The following is a 19269-nucleotide window of genomic DNA, read 5'->3' as shown; positions in this document are numbered from 1 at the left end:
CCTAGAGGAAAAAAGGGTGACAAAATTAATGAGATACGTGCTATATGTTGAATGTGCTACAATATTTTAAGAAGAAATAACTGTGAAGGAGGTAATGCAGCACAGTACGATCCACACCATCATGGGTCACATGAGGAAGTGTGAGGAGAAACGATTTCTTCTATTTGGGGAACTCTGTGGAAGCTTCCTAGATGATAATGACACTTGAGCCAGGTCTTGAAAGATAAGGAATCTTCTTAGATTTCAGGACATTTCTGGCAAAGAAGTGGATAGATGTTCAAGACAGGAAAGATGTCAAAACATTAGGTAACGGGAGAGTGTGTGATTATGAGGGATAAGAGGCATGAGTTGTGGAGTGGTGGCCATCAGTGGTGGCCAATAATGGCTGATAGTAGTAAAATAGGTTATGTAGGGATTATTTAGGGATTTGTTTGTTTGTTTTTACTTCATAATTAGAAGGGGAAATTGATTTTCTGAGCAATTGGGTGCTGTTAGGTTTAGGAAGTTTTAAATACGTACTTCAGTATGCAAACTGGCAGAATTTTGAACAGTTTCTGGAAAGAAGAGGAGGGGAGAAACACTGCTGACAAAAGAATCTGTAGGAGTCAGTAACAACACAAGTTTTTGAGAAAAAATGTTTTAGATGTTATAATAAAATGATGTGTGTTTTTTAATCTTTTGTAATAAAAATAGTACTCTAGGGAATATAAGACTTTAATAAGCCCAACTTGAAGGTTTGTGGCAAATATTAATTAATGACAAAAAGAAGCAAGTACACTTGTTCTAGACAATTTTACAGGTAAAATTGTAAATTATTAGTGACTTTTTGTTATATGTCAGGTGTTGTCTTTTAGAAATCTGTAACACCATAAAGAAATAATAGCCATCCTTTCACTTATTTAAAGCATCCTTCACTTTGTGTTATAAAACCTTTGAGGACAAGAAAACTTTTTTCTTTATTTTTTTAAAATATTTTAATTATTTGTGAGAGACAGATATATATAGAGAGAGGCAGAGACACAGGCAGAAGCAGGCAGGCTCCATGCAGGGAGCACGTCAGGGGCTCCCTGACACGGGACTTAATCCCAGGACTCCAGGATCACGCCCTGGGCCTAAGGTGGCGCTAAACCGCTGAGCCACCAAAGTGGCCCAGAAAACTTTTTTCTTAATGGAGCTAAAGTTGGAGCCATATGTGTTTCTATTTAAGCTTATCTTAGTAATGTTATTTTTTTTATTTTATATATTTTAAAGATTTTTTTTTATTTATTCATGAAAGACAAAGTGAGGTAGAGACACAGGCAGAGGGAGAAGCAGGCTCCATGCAGGGAACTTGATGTGAGACTCGATCCCTGGACCAGGATCACGCCCTAAGCCAAAGGCAGATGCTCAATCACTGAGCCACCCAGCCATCCCCTGAGTAATGTTTTAAAAGGCTTGACAGGTCATATATTTTTCCTTAAGTGTTACCCATATAAAGAAGATTACTCCCTTTGAATAGACAATATGACTTTGAACATAGAATTTTAGAATTTAAGAGACAAAAGTGTCATTCATAAAAGGAGGAATCTGAGGGGCCAGAATTTGATTTGCCTGAATTACATTGCTAATTTGATGCCACAACTGATACTGAAAGACAGGTGTTAGAACTCTTGGTCCAGTCTTTTTTGATGTTTCTCATTAATGCAAAAATGGTCAGCAAGAACTTTCTTTATGATTACTATGTAATGGTTTGAAATGCACAAGAATGATTTTTATGTTACTGTATTCTAGTTATTTGAAAATTAGTAAACACTTAAATTTATATAGCCATTATCTTTTGGCTATAGTATTTAAAAACTGGAATACCCATTTTTTTTCTCCATACAAATGTTCTTCCCTTACTAAAGGACAGCCATTAGTATCACTTATTGGTGAGTTTAAGTTTCCTTAATTTCATAGTATTGTTATTTCTGTATCTAAGTTGATTATTTCTAGCATATTTTATTTTTAAAATTTTTTTCTAGTTATTTTAAACAATTCTGTGATGAAGTTCAATAATAGAAGGATTTTTCTTATGGAATTAGTTATTTAAAATATATATTAGGTTATATTAACAGCTCTATATTCTGAACAGTATTTTCAGAATATCCATTAGCTTGATAGGTATATTTTTAAAAGTTTTTTTTTTTTCAGCTGAAGGCTCTTGTGACTATTTTAGAAGATGATCATGTAGCTGCAGTGCATATCAATTAATAGAATAGTTGGCTAACATTATATGATGGGTTGCATAGAAAGGGTAAGGGTTTTGCAAAGTAATACTTCACTTCTCTGTGGTGTTGGCGAGATCTGAAAATTGACTTTAGCAGAAAGAAGCCAGTGAATTCCACTGAAGTCAGCTTATATCATTTACATTGAGGAAACTATGAATTGCATATCTAGATTCACTTCATCTTCAAAAAAGTATGCCTTATAATTGGAATTTTCCATTGAGAATAAACATTTGGTTTTGACAAGAAGTAAATCCAAGGGCACTAAAAAAAAAGTTAATGTAAATTCTCAACCACAACCATCATTAATACTTTATATGTAAATAGGAATTCATAAAATGCATTTATTTTTTTTTTATTTATGATAGTCACAGAGAGAGAGAGAGAGAGGCAGAGACACAGGCAGAGGGAGAAGCAGGCTCCATGCACCGGGAGCCCGACGTGGGATTCGATCCCGGGTCTCCAGGATCGCGCCCTGGGCCAAAGGCAGGCGCTAAACCGCTGCGCCACCCAGGGATCCCAATAAAATAACAAAGTATGTAGCCTTTTTTAGCTACCAAGAAATTTGGAGATGGTTATCAATAATACGGAGAGGAGCTGAGATGAAAATGGTTACAGCCAAGGGAAGTAATTGGTATTGACAACCATTGTCAATGGCTACTATTACTGTTACTGAAACTGCAAATTGGAACATGTGGATGTGATTCTTTGCACACAAAAAAGTTCACAACTGCTTTTTGATAGCTTTTATTCCATAGTACTGTGTGGTGGTTCATGTATTACGTTACTGTAAAATCCCTGTGAACTTTTATGTATACAAATATCAGATCAATTACAGATTTCATTAATTATGAATATTTTAAACATCAATAAAAAAACAGAGGCCAAGAAATTAAATATAATAAAAATTGAAATATTTATTCTTTTGGCTCAATAATGACGTAGCTCACCATTCTTTTTAGTAATAGCAATTCCCTGCATGCAGTTCATTTAGTACACTACAAGTAAATAGTTTTGTAAAAGGTTAACATTAAACTTTTGGTTTGTGCAAAAAAACAAAAATTTATATCATGTTAGGTAATTGCACAACTTTGCCACTTTGTTCATGGCTAAAAAGGAGAGAGCCCATATTATTTCTCTAATAGCTCTAGTATAGCAAGAATTAAAAAAATAAGACTAGTCTGCATAAGCAAATACTACAAAAGTTTGAGTAAAAAAAAATTTCCATGAATAATGGGTAATATTGAGGCAACCATAGTAAAAAATGATCTAGGTTTGAATTTTTGACCAATGTATCTCTATTGGAATGGTAGAAAATATATTATAACAAAGAAATCCACAAAACCCATTGTCTAACTTTTATTTTAGGAAATTATCCATTGAAAAGTCTTATGGATTCAAAAGTTTGGAATTGTGATTAAAAATAAAAAGCAAAAGCATAAAGTAAAATAAATTGCCATGTCATCAACCTGAAAATAATTTTCTTATGTACAAAGTGCAACAAATAAAATTGATCATATTTTTACATTATTTATATTTAAACAAGTTTTGGACATATTTTTAGCAAAATATGATAGTATAGTTTTTGACAATAGGCAGTATGCAGTGTGTTTCTTTGAAATATAGAGAGACACCATATGACACTCAAGTTGAATTAAAATTCAGAAGTAAAGGTACTTTTAAATAACTGCAAGCTATTCTGCTTGACGTACTGGATAGAGCTGTATGTCTTCCAACTCTACCAACATGTGACATCTTCTAACCAAGGCTTGTGAAGAATGGGTTGAGTAAAATAGAGCAGCATAGGCAATATTAACATGCATTAGTGATAGTCTTCAAACTATGTTTAATGAATGGTACAGGATACATCCCTGTTGGAAGCTCGCAAAAGACACATACACTGTGGTACATATTTGATTTAATAGATGTTGTTTATCAGAATATATATATATATATGATTATATATATACGTGTGTGTATATATGTGTGTGTAATATATATATATATATATATATATATATATATATATATATATTCTGGCCCAAACATGCACCACAGGATAAAATAACTATTTACATAACAGGGGGTGTTGAATTGACATAAAATGTCAGCTTTGCTGAGAGTAGAAGATGGCAAAGCAATACTGCAGCTGAAAGTGGGACAACTATTCTAAAGTGACACTATAGATATACTTTTTCTAGATTTTTTTTCATTTTGTTTTTGGAAAGCATTTAACCAAATTAAATATAGAGCTCTGGAACTTAGAATAAAATTTGCACTTGCTGAAACAATATTTGCATAAAAATAATCCTTTAAAAATTAGAGGACACTTTACAGGCACATAACTGTTCAGATATAAACAAATGTAACAGACTAAAACACTTTCAAAATTAAAGCTGTCTAGAAAATGGAAGTACCTGAAATTATTGACATTAGAATATTTTTTTCTGGTTTTGAGCAAGAATTTTATCTCTCAAAACACTTTTGCTGATCATTTGAGAGACTTGTGGAGTAGGAACACAGGGCTCTTATATACTTTTCTCTCAACTTAAATGGCATTTACAAAAATAGTGACATAGTATTATGAATAAACTATGAATTAGGGAGCAAGGAAATCCACTAGAACAAATTTTGTAAAAATATGGCAGATATGGAAGTTAAAAATAGAGTGGATGCAAGTACTGTACTAAAGGTGTTTGGTGTAGTTACAATGATCACTTTGCACAATTATCCCTACAGTCTAGATAGCCATTTAGTTTCTCTTCAGCAGTGTCAGCTGGTAATGAAAACAGCAACCTCTTGTCAATCTTGTTGATACCCTGACTCACAGAATTGTAGTGATGGAGAGGTCACTGTCTTGTTATAGGCACTGACCATGAGTATTTGTTAAAACAGTCAGTTTGGCATAGACCTCTTCTGGGAGTCCAATTGACACATAGACTTTACCATCATAGGCTGTAAACAATTGATCACAAAGATAATTCTTTGTTTCTTTTTTACTTTTGATTTTCCCTGACCTCTTTCCCTTTGCTTTCTTTTTCTGGTTTGTCTTTCTCAAACTTCTCTTTGTCTGGCTTTGTTACACTGTCATAGGAAGGAGGAGATGTGGTAGAGGAACTTCCATCTGTTTTTTCTGGGGTGGAGTTTCCATTTAATTTGTCAATAATCATGTCTTCTTTGATAGGTAAGTCAATCCTTCCTTTAATTGCCTCTTTGTTATATTCACTTGATACCTTTTTTAACCTTTGTCTTAAAAGATAACATCTGAAATTACGCTGAATGATAGCAGCAGATACCTCCTCTTGTTTGCGTTTCAGAGTGGTTGTGATGGGTTCATAGGAGACTTTGGAGGGGTTCGAAGCCATGAACCGGTCTTCCATCTGTATTCTAAGGGCATCCATCTCTCCACTCTCACCCAAAACACGCTTTGTAAAGGCAAATAAAATGTCGAGGCAGTGGATCCGGTCCCCACTGACCATGGGCAGGTCCATGGCAATGAGCTGGACTTTGTTTGGTTTTGCTATGAGAAGAGGAGGATCCAGGGCAGCTGCAAAATCAGAGAGCTTGGAGAACTCTATAAACTGGGTGGCATCAGGATCGAACTTCTCCCAGACTTCATAGAACATCTCAAAGTCATCCTCGCTCAGGGGCTCTGCACTCTCCTCAGTAGCAACACTGAAGTTCTCCAGGATGACAGCGATGTACATGTTCACCACAACGAGAAATGAGATGATGATGTAACTGACAAAAAAGAAAATCCCAACAGATGGGTTCCCACAGTCTCCCTTAACTGAACTTCCAGGGTGAATTGTGTCAGGATCACAGTCAGGTGGTGCACTGTTGAGAATAGGTGCTAGCAATCCATCCCAGCCAGCCGAGGTGGTAATTTGGAACAAGCAGATCATGCTGTTGCCAAAGGTCTCAAAGTTGAACATGTCATCAATTCCAGCTTCCTTTTTAACATAGGCAAAGTTGGACATTCCAAAGATGGCGTAGATGAACATGACCAGGAAGAGCAGGAGGCCGATGTTAAATAAGGCAGGGAGGGACATCATCAGAGCAAAGAGCAGTGTGCGGATCCCCTTCGCCCCTTTGATCAGACGCAAGATTCGACCGATCCTGGCGAGCCGGATCACTCGGAACAGGGTGGGGGACACAAAGTATTTTTCTATCAGCTCAGCCAGAAACATACCTGTGGAAAAAATACAGAAATCAACTAAACAGTGAATATCTTATGCCAACATGAATGCTTTATCTTTGCAAGATTTAAGAAAACAGTAAGATTGTTATGATTATAAACTTTTACTAAATATTTGGGTCCACTCCCTAATACTAGCAATTAAAGATAACAGAGTTTTATTCAATGATTCTATAATGTTATAAACCAATATAGATTTTTAGAAAATCCAAAAATTAAATAACCTCAGAGTGTCATGGCAATTTAAGATTATATACACTCAGTTTCTATGAAGAGTTATCCCCACACATAAAATGTGCTGATTACTGACAAAGATTATTTCTGAAATCTCTAAATATATTCTCTTTTCAAATATTGACATTCTTCTGTTAGAGGAAAATGAACAGTAGTGGTAAACTTAAGAATTATACACATTAACATTCTCAGATCTAATTTCTGTGTTATACAGCTGTCAGGCCTTGGGGAGCTTTACCTACAGTGGTACCTCTCTGTAATTAAACCATTCTTACCCACAATGGAGAGAATCACCACCACAAAATCAAAAATGTTCCAGCCTATGGTGAAGTAGTAGTATCTGAGAGAGATGAGCTTTAGCACAAATTCTCCAGTGAACAGGATAATGAATACAAGGTTGATCCGGGACAAAACCAGAGTCATATATTTGCTCTGGTCATCAGTTTCCACCATCATGGTGACCATGTTGAGGCAGATGAGGATCATGATACTGATATCAAAGACTTGTCTAGTTACAAAGTCAAAGACCATTCCTTGGAATTTGTTCTAGAAAGAGAGGTAAAAGAAGGTTAATATGCATATTTCATAAATAATGACTAAAATTTCAGATGAAGGCCTTCCATATATGGCCATGAGATATACATCCTAATCACATTACTACAAACAATTTTTTGTGCTCCATTTCTCTTCACATTAAAATACAAAAGGAAATGAAAAAAGTCATATGATAAGAACAACACGTATTCAGTATATTTAAGTTCCATGGGAAGACAAAGCTCAGTAAGGCATAAATTGGTGGCAGTTAGCTGTTAATATGCATGGGCTTTGCTTGATTTAAAATAACTTGATAATTTTTACCAAAAAATTATGACAACAGATAATGAAGATTTACAAAGTAGATTGATACAGAGTTTTAAATGGATGAATACCCTAATTCATTTATCAGTACTTCAGGAATTTTGGTTTATAACTTATTTCCATCTCTCTCTCCTTCAAAATATGTCATATTCTATTTTATTCTGTCTCTTTTAACTATGTGTGTGTTATTTATCTCTTTCTTCATCTGTTCTTTATCTGTGCTTCAACAAAAATGAATGACATTTTTTCTTTGTCTTATTAGCAATCATCTCAGGAATCACGTACTTTTAAAGATTACTATACTCATGTGGTATTAAATATAATTCTATTAGGGAAATAAATCCTTAATAATTTAAAATAAAAAACATAAAATTTCATAGCTTATTGAAAATCAGTTTCATGAATTGACAGAGTTTTCTTCTTTAAAATATAATATTTAAATAATCTTAAGTAAAACAGGTTTATGTCCTTTTGTGTATCCTCCCCTACCTCCCCCCTTAATCACTCCTAACCTCAAATCCAAAACTCTTAAAAATATGGTAAAGTGGAAGTCATTTATAGGATTCATGAGAAAATCCAAGTTCTGGCAATTAACAAGCTTTATGACTTTAGGTAGGATATTTTACTTTTTTTTGGGGGGGGGGGCTTCAGTTTCCTTATTCCTTACCCATCTAAGAAGATAGGTTAGTTAGAGTGCCGCTCTGTGAACATAATCCATTGTTATGTCTTTTCGTATATTATGAAGCTCTACAGAATATGCATTCTGAATAAGTGTTTTTTGTGTTTTTGGTGAAACAAACTATTTTGATGATGCCCTTTTCCTTTCTAAGAATGTTAATATTTTCTAGTCGTCAGATGGAGAGAACAAATGGTGTAGAGGGAAATAATGGGGTGGGATGGGAGTTTTCCAGACTCCCATTTATTTAAATGGCAAGAGGGTGCTGTATAACATGATTGGGTACATTCCTGGCAGCAATAGGTGGCAGCAGGAATATGGAGTCTGCTATGGAAGCAGTTACTGGACACTCCAAATTGCACGTTTTCAATCGACAAACTGTAGAGAGCATCACCTCCTTTTTAGTAACTTAATAATTCTTACTGAGTGTGGCAGTTGTGAACTGTGTTAAACAATATGAACTTTACAATTAGGGCATACTATATATTGGTGATATCACTCAGTATGTTTTCATCCAGAACACTGCCAGTTTCATCATATGGAAATAAGGCTTTAGAATGTTAAAGAAGATGAGTAATTCTTACTGCTGGTCGAGGTATGGGCTTCTGAGGTTTCTTGGATCCAAGTTTCTTCATTGCATTGTAATATTTTTTCTGTTCTTCTGTCATAAAGATGTCCTGACCTCCAAAGTAAAGATACAGTATAAAACTGGTTACAATCTGAATGTGTGTTACAACAGCATTTGTACAAAAATATTTGAGTCTTTAGTCTTTTCTCAATTATTAAATGGAAATTATCCTGTTTCATATGTTTTTGCTATATGTTTTTTGCTATATATCCTGTTTCATATATACATATGTACACACATACATACATGTTTTTAATTTTCTCATTTATGTGAAATTCTGAATACTATTATGTAAACCTATAATCACATAAATGTCTGATTAGTACAGGATCCTAATTTCACTATATTATGTTTAGAAGGAGGCTCAGGGGTCTCAAATATATTTTTGTGAAAGAAAAATGTTTTCTTAGTCCATTTCACTGTTGACAGTTTTCCTTCTTTATTCAGTAATTTTAAGTACTTCTGGTGTGCTAGAAAATGCAACTGGTATTAGAATTACATAGATATATGAGACACAATGTCTTGTTGCCACGTGGAGTAGGAAAATGAAAACAGGTGGAAAATGTATAAATATATATATATATATATATATATATATAAAAGTATTGCAGAGATCAAAATAAACCCTGAAAACTTAGAAACAGGCTTTATATAGGGGGATACCCTTAAGCTAGGTCTTAACCGATGAGGTGTGCTAGGCAAAGCATTCCAGGAAAAGAAAATACCCTATGTAAAGTCATGGAGCCACAAGAGTGTGGCTTGTTCAGAAAGGGTAGAAAATCCATGCAGCTATGTGTGTAAAATGTGGTAGTAGTAATGGTGGATATTGACTGAAGAGTAGGGAAGTAGATATAGAAATGTGATGTGGAAGAAAATGCAGCTAGAAAACTGAATGGAAATAATTTCTGAAATTCTCTGTAAGCAAGGATGAAGCATTAGAGGAGGCCCACTGGATGCTTTGAAGCCATGGTCACATTTTTTTCACAAAGACAGGATAGCAGCTCAGCAGAGGATGAATCTAGAGAGGAGCCACCAGCTAGAGGCTGGAAACTCTGGATCTGAACTGACCAAATAGTGAACTGAAAAGGATATAAAAATGATCTAAGTCTGTCTTGATTATGAATATCCTGATTATTTGGATGTACAACAGACAGAACTTCAGGGGAAATCTGAGAGCTGAGAAATACTTATCTTCTTTTTCTGTTGGTTGAAGTTATCTATGATTACACCAATGAATAGATTCAGAGTGAAGAATGACCCAAAGATGATAAAGATGACGAAGTATAAATACATATATAGATTTTCTTCATAAACAGGCTGAAGTTTTACCTAAATGGTATTAAAAATATTAAATAATATTTTAAAACATAATAAATACTTAAACTAAGTTAACATTTGGTGAGTGTTGTCACTTAATCTAGAGCTATTTTTGCCTTGTGAGATACTGTTCTGCAAAAAATGTTCTTTTGTAAAACTAGTATGATCTAGGAGAATGAAAGTTTATAATTTTTATGATTGTTCTTGGATCTGTTTTTCCACTGTGACTTACCTGTATGTTTCTTTAAATAACAGTGGTATAAACAAACATTTTGAACCTGTTAATAGTCTTACAGTTTTTTTGCAGCATTTTAAATTTGAGTCTGGAGATGTTGGTTCTTGAAGATATGGCTTTAATAATAGAATATCAACTTCTAAAGGAATGCAGCATAAACATATATTCTGAGGAACTTTTTCAATTCCTATTTTCAAAATTGAATTTCCCTGAAACTTGCTCTTCTTTCCTGTTTTTTTTTTTTTTTGGAAGTTGCTTCACAGACTCTGTTTATCATAACCTCCAGGGTTAGGGAGAAGCAAGTTACTTTCTCATGAGCAATGTTCCCAATCTTGAGTCTCATTTATGGACCAGTTTCATGTCTTCTGATCCATGCAGTTAGATATCCTTTCATATTAGATATATATGTCAGACATATATTAGCCAAAATACCATATTTATTGAAATGCATTACCTTAAGAGGATCATTTCTATATGCAATTATAGATGTTCTCATTGCTATTATAAAAATCTGGGTCATTCACTTAAATTGTTAAAAATGTTCACTATGGAAAATCTAGTAACTATGAATAGTATTTGAGTGATACTTACATCTCGTGAATCAACAGCTGCATACATAATATCCATCCAGCCTTTAAATGTGGCCTGTAAACAATATATATTTGAATTCTGCATAAAAACCTAATCCAAGAATATGGCATTTTATCATATGAAAATCTGATAGTGTTACTACAAGTAAGTTTTTGTATGATATCATAAAATTCTCTATAAAGAGATTAAAATGAATTGAATGAAGAAATTGAATTGAAGTAAAATATGATTGTATTTAGAGTCTGGAATTCATTTCCTTTGTTCTCTCAGAAGATATTAATTACTTTCTACACAAAAATTGAACTAGAGGCTTGATTCATAAAATATCCATCTTGGTCTCAAATTCTTTTTATACCAAAATATAAGCTCTGTGATTCAAACCTATGGTGTGTTTAAACACAGCTCAACTGTTTTCATTAGTGAATTACTGATTAGTTAATATGTGGTCAATTAAGTAAAAATTATTAAACATTATACATTTTGAAATCTCCATAAGATTTACATTTCTACAAATAGCAGAACCATACTCCTTAGATGTTGGTGCAATAAATTTCCTGGCTAATAATATATATACATTTAATTCATCACTAAAACATGTACATTGTTACTTTAACATATAAAATTGCTCCTTTGGCAATGATTGCCAAAGAAAACTAAAAACAGTAAAAGTGCAATTGCACTCAATAATATAGTAAGAAAAAAAACAGGAAGCAGGAATATAAGACTATATTAAAACATACTAAAAGTTGAACACTGGGAAAATTTGTAATCAAATACTGCAAAACATCTTAAAGTCAATTAAGTTAATAGTATAGGTGTTATCATCAACTACTTTTGTTCCGTTAAATACTAATTATTCAAGCAAAGCACATCAGAGAAATGATCTTTTGTCAGACATTTTGAAAATGTTTCCAGAACTCATACAGTGGCAACTTACCACTTGAAGCAATGCAAGATAGCCAGCGCCAACATTATCAAAGTTTACTTTGACGTTTTTCCATCGAGCTTGCTTGCCAAGAGCCTGACAGTCGCTCAGATTGTTGACTTCACTAACTTCAAACATGTTACCCGTTGTCGTGTTAACACAGTGGTAGAACTTGCCAGCAAACAAATTCACACCCATGATGCTAAAGATCAACCAGAAGATGAGACAAACCAAGAGTACATTCATAATAGAGGGAATTGCTCCAACAAGAGCATTCACAACAACCTGGAAGAGAAGAGGAGAAGGCTACTTACAGATCGTTAAGATGAAAACCGTTCCTTTTATTTATTTAATACTAACATGGGTGTGAAAAGAGTTAAATAAAAATCTAGGCGGATAAGTTCTTTCTCATGATGTGCTCTAGGACATATTTGGTAAGGGAAAACAAACAGTGACACAACTAAAGAGCTAAAGGATTTAAGGAAAGCAAAATATGCCAAAGTGTGAAAAGAAATAAAAACCTGATATAGTAAGATGGAGTCAGAAAGTGTTTGTATGCTGGGGAGAAAAGAAAAAAAAGATGTATTAAATACCAACAAGAAATAATTGTCATTCAGCAATACATTTTAACTTCCAAGTGTTAATGAATGATTGATGATTTGAAAACATGGTTAAACAAACCCTTCAAATAAAGTATTAATAATGCCTTAAATAAGCCTCCTCAGATCAAGTCAACATTTTATGACTATGAATAATAGTGTCTTTTTTTCTCTATTGGTAAATCCCAATTTTAAAAAGTATATTAAATGAGATGGAATTTATCTCTGGACATAAAAGTACCAAATTTGTCCTCATTGTTTTTCTGATCTCTCAAATACTCACTTTGGGGTAGGGCACATGTTACTTCAGGTAACATTTGGGGTATAGGTTACTTCATCAACCTGAGCTGACCTGTTTCATGAAGGAGAAATTAAGTTACCTATCCTCTCATTAAATTCAAAAGCTTAATAGGTATTTTGAAATCTCTATGGAGGTTGACAGTATCTTTTCTTATCTACTTTAATCTGATTCATATTGGACTGTTTTGCTAGGCATTTATGTTAAACTATTGTTTTATTTTTAAAAAGTAAAAATGTTGTTAGAAATCAACCTAAAAAATTTTTAAATTGACATCAAGGCCTGAAATCCAAAATTTCATATGCTATTTAAATTTTATTTCTTTTAGAAATTAAGTTATATATATTATACTTGCCATGTTTCTTTGCTCCTAAAATTTGGTAAAATGGCGTCCACAAATTTTCTTATCAAATAACCATGTGATATATTTCTTATTTTATAGGTGGAACATTATTTCAGCCATATAATTAAATTAAAAATGCCAAACAATGTTTTTTCAGATTAGAGTAAATTTATAAGCTTCTTATTTTGTTCATCTTCCTTCAAAAAGGAATTGTTAATACAAAACCATGCAAGTAGATGAGGGCTTAAGTATTGTCAGTAATGGCAAAGATTGGCTTGAATAGAACTTGAAATTATATTATAATTTTTATGAATTTTATCTTGTCTTGTGACTTTTTTAATCAAATAGCAATGAAATGAAATTAGAATGTAAAACCAAATATGTCTTTGCTTACAATGCTTATGGAAAGTCTGTACAGTGGTTTCATTCTCCCTGAAACTCCCTGAGTGAATTTTGAAGTCAAGGCTGAAGTGTTTGTTTTTATTGCTCCAAACTTCTAACATAAAAGCATTATGGCCAGGGAGAAAGTCAATATCCATGTGCATTTGCATGCTGGAATAAACAAAGCTGGCCTTTGCTAAGTAGTATTTTGAGGGGTGTTACGAGTGGTTGTGTATCCAAATAAATGTGTACTTTATGTGTAGATACATAAAATACACACTAAAGAATGGGGCTACAGAGGAAAATGCACATGCTGTGAAAAGTGAACCTCATTCAGAATGCTCACTTAAAAGGGCAATCTTTGAAGCAAACCCCAGGGGTTGCCTGAAATGCCAGCTAATTGTTCTGACCCCCTATTTTGGTTGCTTAGGATGTATAGAGGCTTATCAGAGGCTACATTTTAGAGTTGTTTTCTTACACGATTATTTTTGTTACTGATATTAAGTGAAGAAATAAAGCACACAAAAACCTTTTACCTTTCATTCATTACCAGTGATTTTTGAGGAATCAAACTGCCTATTGGGAGGAAGAAGAACCCCTACTAGGATGAATGTCAGTAGTGAAAAATCATTTAGATATGTATAAGCAATGAAATGAAATAAATGGCAGTGTATGTTTTTTGGATGTTGTGGAAACATCCTTGCTCTCTCCTCAGAAGACCTGGATTCTAGCCCTAGTTCTGCCACAATTTCTGAGGACCTGTTTAAATATACCTTAGTTTCAGGAGGCTAACATTAGTGATAGGTCAGATTCCTTTTCTGAAATTCTGTAATTCCGTGAAATAAATGTCAGAAGAGTATGGTACCCTTCTGTAGCTAAATAATTAACCTACATTTAATTCTGATATGAATCATCAGAGAGCTTTTATTCTTACCCTCATGCCTTCAAACCGGGATAAAGCTCTTAGAGGTCTTAAAGCTCTTAACGTCCGCAGGGATTTAATGGCACCAAGTTCTGAGTAGCCAAGAGCATTGGCTACCAAGCTAACCAAAGAAACCTACAAAAAGGAAAGATATTAATAGTTCACCTAGAAATAAACTGTCGACTAAAGGCATAAGATGTAGTGTCTATTCTTTAGTACCAACCAAATAAAATTCAGACATATCGTGGCGGCTTTCATCTTCCATGTAGGGGGTTCATCTTATGTTGCCAGCTTCATTTCATGTTATTGCTTTTCTTACCAATGGAAGCAGAGTCTTGGTCAATTTTTATAAACATGTAAACCCTTCCTGTTAGTTATTTCACCCTGTGGAACCCCTTTCAACCTGTGCACATATCACTGAGGATTCAGGATTTGTTTCAAAAGCCAGATCCTCCATGGATCTGTGTTTAATATCATTGATTGGAAATCATGTTTCTCTCCTGAATTTATGTAGTATCTTAGTTATGTGTATTGGAAGCATTTACCCTTTAATAGAATCAATTGATTAGATATCTTCTTTTTCCCTTCCAGGTCACATAAACTTTTTATGAAACAGTCTTCTCTTTGTGTGCCTAATACTGTCTGGTTAAATATGCTTTGGTTAATATGTGTTGGATAAATAAATAATGGAATAATTTTACCCGAAAAAAATTTTGTCAGACCATGTTGTAGTAGTTTCATAATAATGAAGAAATGTTTATTCAAAGTTCTCAACTTATAATTCATAGTGATAATACATCTTCTGATATTTATACACATACTAAATTTTACTTAAATTTGTGAAAGGTTAAAGAAGACATGCCCTTTTTTGAGAGGAAAAGACTTTATTTGCTTAGATTTTCTTTCAACATAGCATTTATTGAACATTTACTATGTGCAAGGTTCTAAGTGCTTTATGCATATAAATCTTAAGAAGTAGGTAATATTACTATTGCCTTCTCACTGGTGAGGGAGTTGAGCCCCTCACTCCTCTCTCCCCACTGCAAAAAAAGGGATGCATGGTAATAAGAGATGGAGTTAGGTCTTGAACCCAAGTGACCTGACTTCAAAGCCATATCTTAACCTTTTGCATACAGTTTCAAAAAATTTGTTCCTCATCTGAACCATGAAAAACAAAATGGTTTGAGTGGCTATCTTATCAGTTCTTGCAAGGACTGTACAAAAGTAGTACTTTCCTTGATGCATATGGAGGGGTTAATTCTGTACATCCACTGGATGGTTTAAAGGCATTGGGGCTTCATTTCTTGTAAAAAGAGCTTTTGAAAAATAGATCTAAATGAATCTTTCCATGGTCTTGTGAGGTAGGATGGAAACTGATATGCCCAAGAACACATGGTTTAAAAGGTGACAAGGAAATCAGAACTGAAGCTTTAAAGGCACATGGAGCCACTGCTCCCTCATTGTTTAGCATACATCTCACAGAATCTAACAGAAAAATAAATGACTAGTGGCAGGATAATTTATTGAGCTATTCATTTCTGTCTAGTGTTTACTGCTACAGAAGACCAGAAAGATGGGAAAGGTTATTAGAGAATGTACAGGCTTCTATGTTCTGGGCTCCTTTGCTTTGGAAAGCATTAACAGCTTCTTTAGGCTTCTGGAACTCCTTTCAGAAGGCTTCCCTCATGCTCTTTAAGTCCTTTATTTGAGAACTGGGCGTTTAAAGGGAAGTGGCTGCAGGTTCCTCACAACCTGAAGTAAGGATGCTTTTGCTTTGAAACGAAAAGAAAAGTAATGGCCAAAATCAGGACATTTGGGATTCAAGTGGCTGGGAGACACCACTTGCATATAACCACTCCACAGTGGGGTGACTCAGTTCCTAGAGATGTGGGGCATTAGTGAACTGAGCTTCTTTTAATAGACCTCATTCCATTTTGTGTAGGACAAAAACATTTATTGAGTTAACTAATGCAAAAAGCTTCATATACCTTAAAGGGAAGTTTGAAATAAATAATTTTAAAGACTTGTAATACACTTAAAATTTGAAGATAATGCCCTATACAGGTAGTGTGCTTTACAACTTAAAATGATTCTTTTTTTTTTTTAAATTTTTATTTATTTATGATAGTCACACACAGAGAGAGAAAGAGAGGCAGAGACACAGGCAGAGGGAGAAGCAGGCTCCATGCACCACGAGCCCGACGTGGGATTCGATCCTGGGTCTCCAGGATCACGCCCTGAGCCAAAGGCAGGCGCCAAACCGCTGCGCCACCCAGGGATCCCTTAAAATGATTCTTTTTTACTATTATCTCTGCTTGAGAGTGGTCAAATGACTAGTCCAAGAAAAGGTAGCAAGGGGCAAGGCCATAACTGGAGTATGTCTTCTGTTTTTAACTCCAGTGTGTTTTTCACCTCAGCAAACATATCCCCAATCTTTCAATATATAGCATTTTTATCTTCATTTTTCGTGCTAAACATAAAAGGCATTCTTGCTAATGTGTACAAAATATAACAAGTCCTTTGACAAAAACTGAATTTTTAATATAAATTTATATGAACCCAGATGCTTCACAATACAGCAAATATATGAAACTGTGTTAGAAGTTTCAGGGGGTTGGTTTAGCTGCTATTCACACCTTTCTGCATCCCTATGGCAGCGAAACTGAGAAAGAGAAATAATGCAGGAGGGATTTGTTGGTTCTGAAGAAGACCCTAGGAGTTCTGTGATTGCTTAATGAACCACATAATATGAATGTTTCTCTTTAAAATGGCTAATGATAATTTTTTTGAGAGCAGAATAAGTAAAAACCTTATAATCACTTCCATGCATTCCAATGATACATTTCAACCCAAACACTTGCATAATTTTTGATGACAAAATCTAGAAGCATTCTCCCACTACCATTATTAATTATTATTATTATTATTATTTTTATTATTATTATTATAACATTTTCTGGAAACAGAAATAAGAGCTATGTGAATTTGAAAAGTAGAAGAATTCATTATTTGCAGATATATTATTGTTGACCTAGAAGAACAAGGGAATAAGGTAAAAAACTATATAAGAAATACTATATTTTAGGTGCTAATATATGGTTTCACTTATTTTTTGTTTTTTTGAGGATTTTATTTATTTAGGAGAGATAAAGGCAGAGAAACAGGCAGAGGGAGAAGCAGGCTCCATGCGGGGAGCCAGATGTGGGACTCCATCTCAAGACTCCAGGATCACACCCTGGGCTGAAGGCAGGTGCTAAACCACTGAGCCACCCAGGGATCCAGGAATAAGCCCATTTAAGTCAACATAACTTGTCCCAAAGTAGAAGGCTTTAATTACTCCGTTTCAATCTACCAGTTGAGGCTTATTTAAAAGGGAAGTAATTTTTTTGGCACATTCTTTGAAATTACATGTATTCATTTAGACTTTATTCAGTAGATACTTAAGTATCTATATTAGGTGTCTCTAAGGATACAAGCATGATACAAAACTCCTGCTCTTTTTGCATCTTACTCATATTTTCTATATGGGCCAAATATATGGAAATTCTTGAAGTACAAGTTAGTATTTCAGTAAATGTAAAATTTTTAGTAAGTGTAAATATTTCAGTAAATTTCAGAATTTGCTGGAGAAGTTCTATCACATTTCTAAATGATCTTCGTGCATGAGAAAATCTTTCTGAACCATAGAGGATTCTTAAATGTATTTAGTGTTGCATCATTTCAGGGAGAAACTGAAGACTATAAATGCTAAATCCCAAAGCCAATCTGAAAATACAGTATTATATTTATAGCAGTTAGATAGTAAACCCCTGGAGTAAAGGAGAACGGAATTGAGAATTAGGATTGAGACACTAAACTCAGCTTTGTTACTTAGTTTTTTTTATCTTAAAAAAATATTTAAACTGAGGCTTCAGTTTCCTAATGTCTAGAATAAGGCCTAGATATTCTTTGAAGCCCATTTCAGCTGCAGATTATAAGAATGTTAAACTTCCCTTTATGGATGGCTTCTCAGGATAACATCAAAATTCACCTCTGTTATCCATTAAAAGCCAACCATGGAAATTGGAAATCATTTCTGGTCTATTAAAGTGACTTGGTAGCAGATTTCTTATCAACTCAAAGGGTTAGACACATTTTGGTTATAGCACTATAAGTATGTATGTGTGAGAAAAAGGGGAGTAGAATTTAGATAGGTCCATACTTATCAAAATGATAAAAATAATGAATGTAAACATATAGCAATTATTGATTCATATTGGCAAGTGTTAGAGATAAAAATAAAGTGCTTTATTATTGCTAGGGAACAGCTAGAGATAGTGCTTAAAGTACCTTGTTTTGTTGGGAGGCTGTGAAGCCTTGTGCAGTGGAATATCACAGACTACAAAGAATCAGATGACTGTCATTTTGCCTCACTGCTTCTTCATTGCTTGAAATAAGTAAATAGGCTGCAAGTCAGACAGATCCTATAATTGGTAATGTTTTTATGACTACTCACCCCAGGGTAATCAGATTCAGAGCAGGGCTCCTACACCTAACTCTCTGCGTGGTAAATTTCTGAATAGGTTCTGGGATATCTAACTACTGATTGAAGGATGGAAATGTATTTTATTGTCCCTGTGGGTATGTGGCTGAATGAATGCAGTAAATGTTTTGGGTTTTTTGTGTGGTTTTTTTTTTTAACGTTATTTAGTAACAGGTACTCTAGTAAGGAATTAAAATACAATCTCACAAATCCTGACCCTATATCTCTTGATTTTACCTTCTGGAGTTATTTTTTAAAATATAACTGTGAGTATAAGCTAAGTGCTTAGATCTGTC

The 19269-nt window shown here is 34.1% G+C and overlaps 1 protein-coding gene across 2 annotated transcripts in view; it reads right to left on the bottom strand.

Moving 5' to 3' along the window:
* Positions 1–4292: 4292 nt before the first annotated feature.
* LOC129498651 (sodium channel protein type 3 subunit alpha) overlaps positions 4293–19269 on the bottom strand; it is a 104596-nt gene continuing 89619 nt past the window's right edge. For both annotated transcript variants that reach the window (XM_055308149.1, XM_055308148.1), the window contains 7 exons: positions 14464–14586; positions 11921–12193; positions 10984–11037; positions 10032–10169; positions 8797–8901; positions 6954–7224; positions 4293–6438 (listed from right to left, as the gene is read on the bottom strand). In XM_055308149.1, the coding sequence (XP_055164124.1) occupies positions 5243–6438; positions 6954–7224; positions 8797–8901; positions 10032–10169; positions 10984–11037; positions 11921–12193; positions 14464–14586 (2160 nt within the window). In that variant the 3' untranslated portion in view covers positions 4293–5242. The remainder of the gene's footprint in view (positions 6439–6953; positions 7225–8796; positions 8902–10031; positions 10170–10983; positions 11038–11920; positions 12194–14463; positions 14587–19269) is intronic.

The sequence above is a fragment of the Nyctereutes procyonoides genome, unplaced genomic scaffold (assembly GCF_905146905.1).
Source record: "Nyctereutes procyonoides isolate TBG_1078 unplaced genomic scaffold, NYPRO_anot_genome, whole genome shotgun sequence".
NCBI lineage: Eukaryota > Metazoa > Chordata > Mammalia > Carnivora > Canidae > Nyctereutes > Nyctereutes procyonoides.
This window is presented reverse-complemented; position numbering and strand designations above follow the sequence as displayed.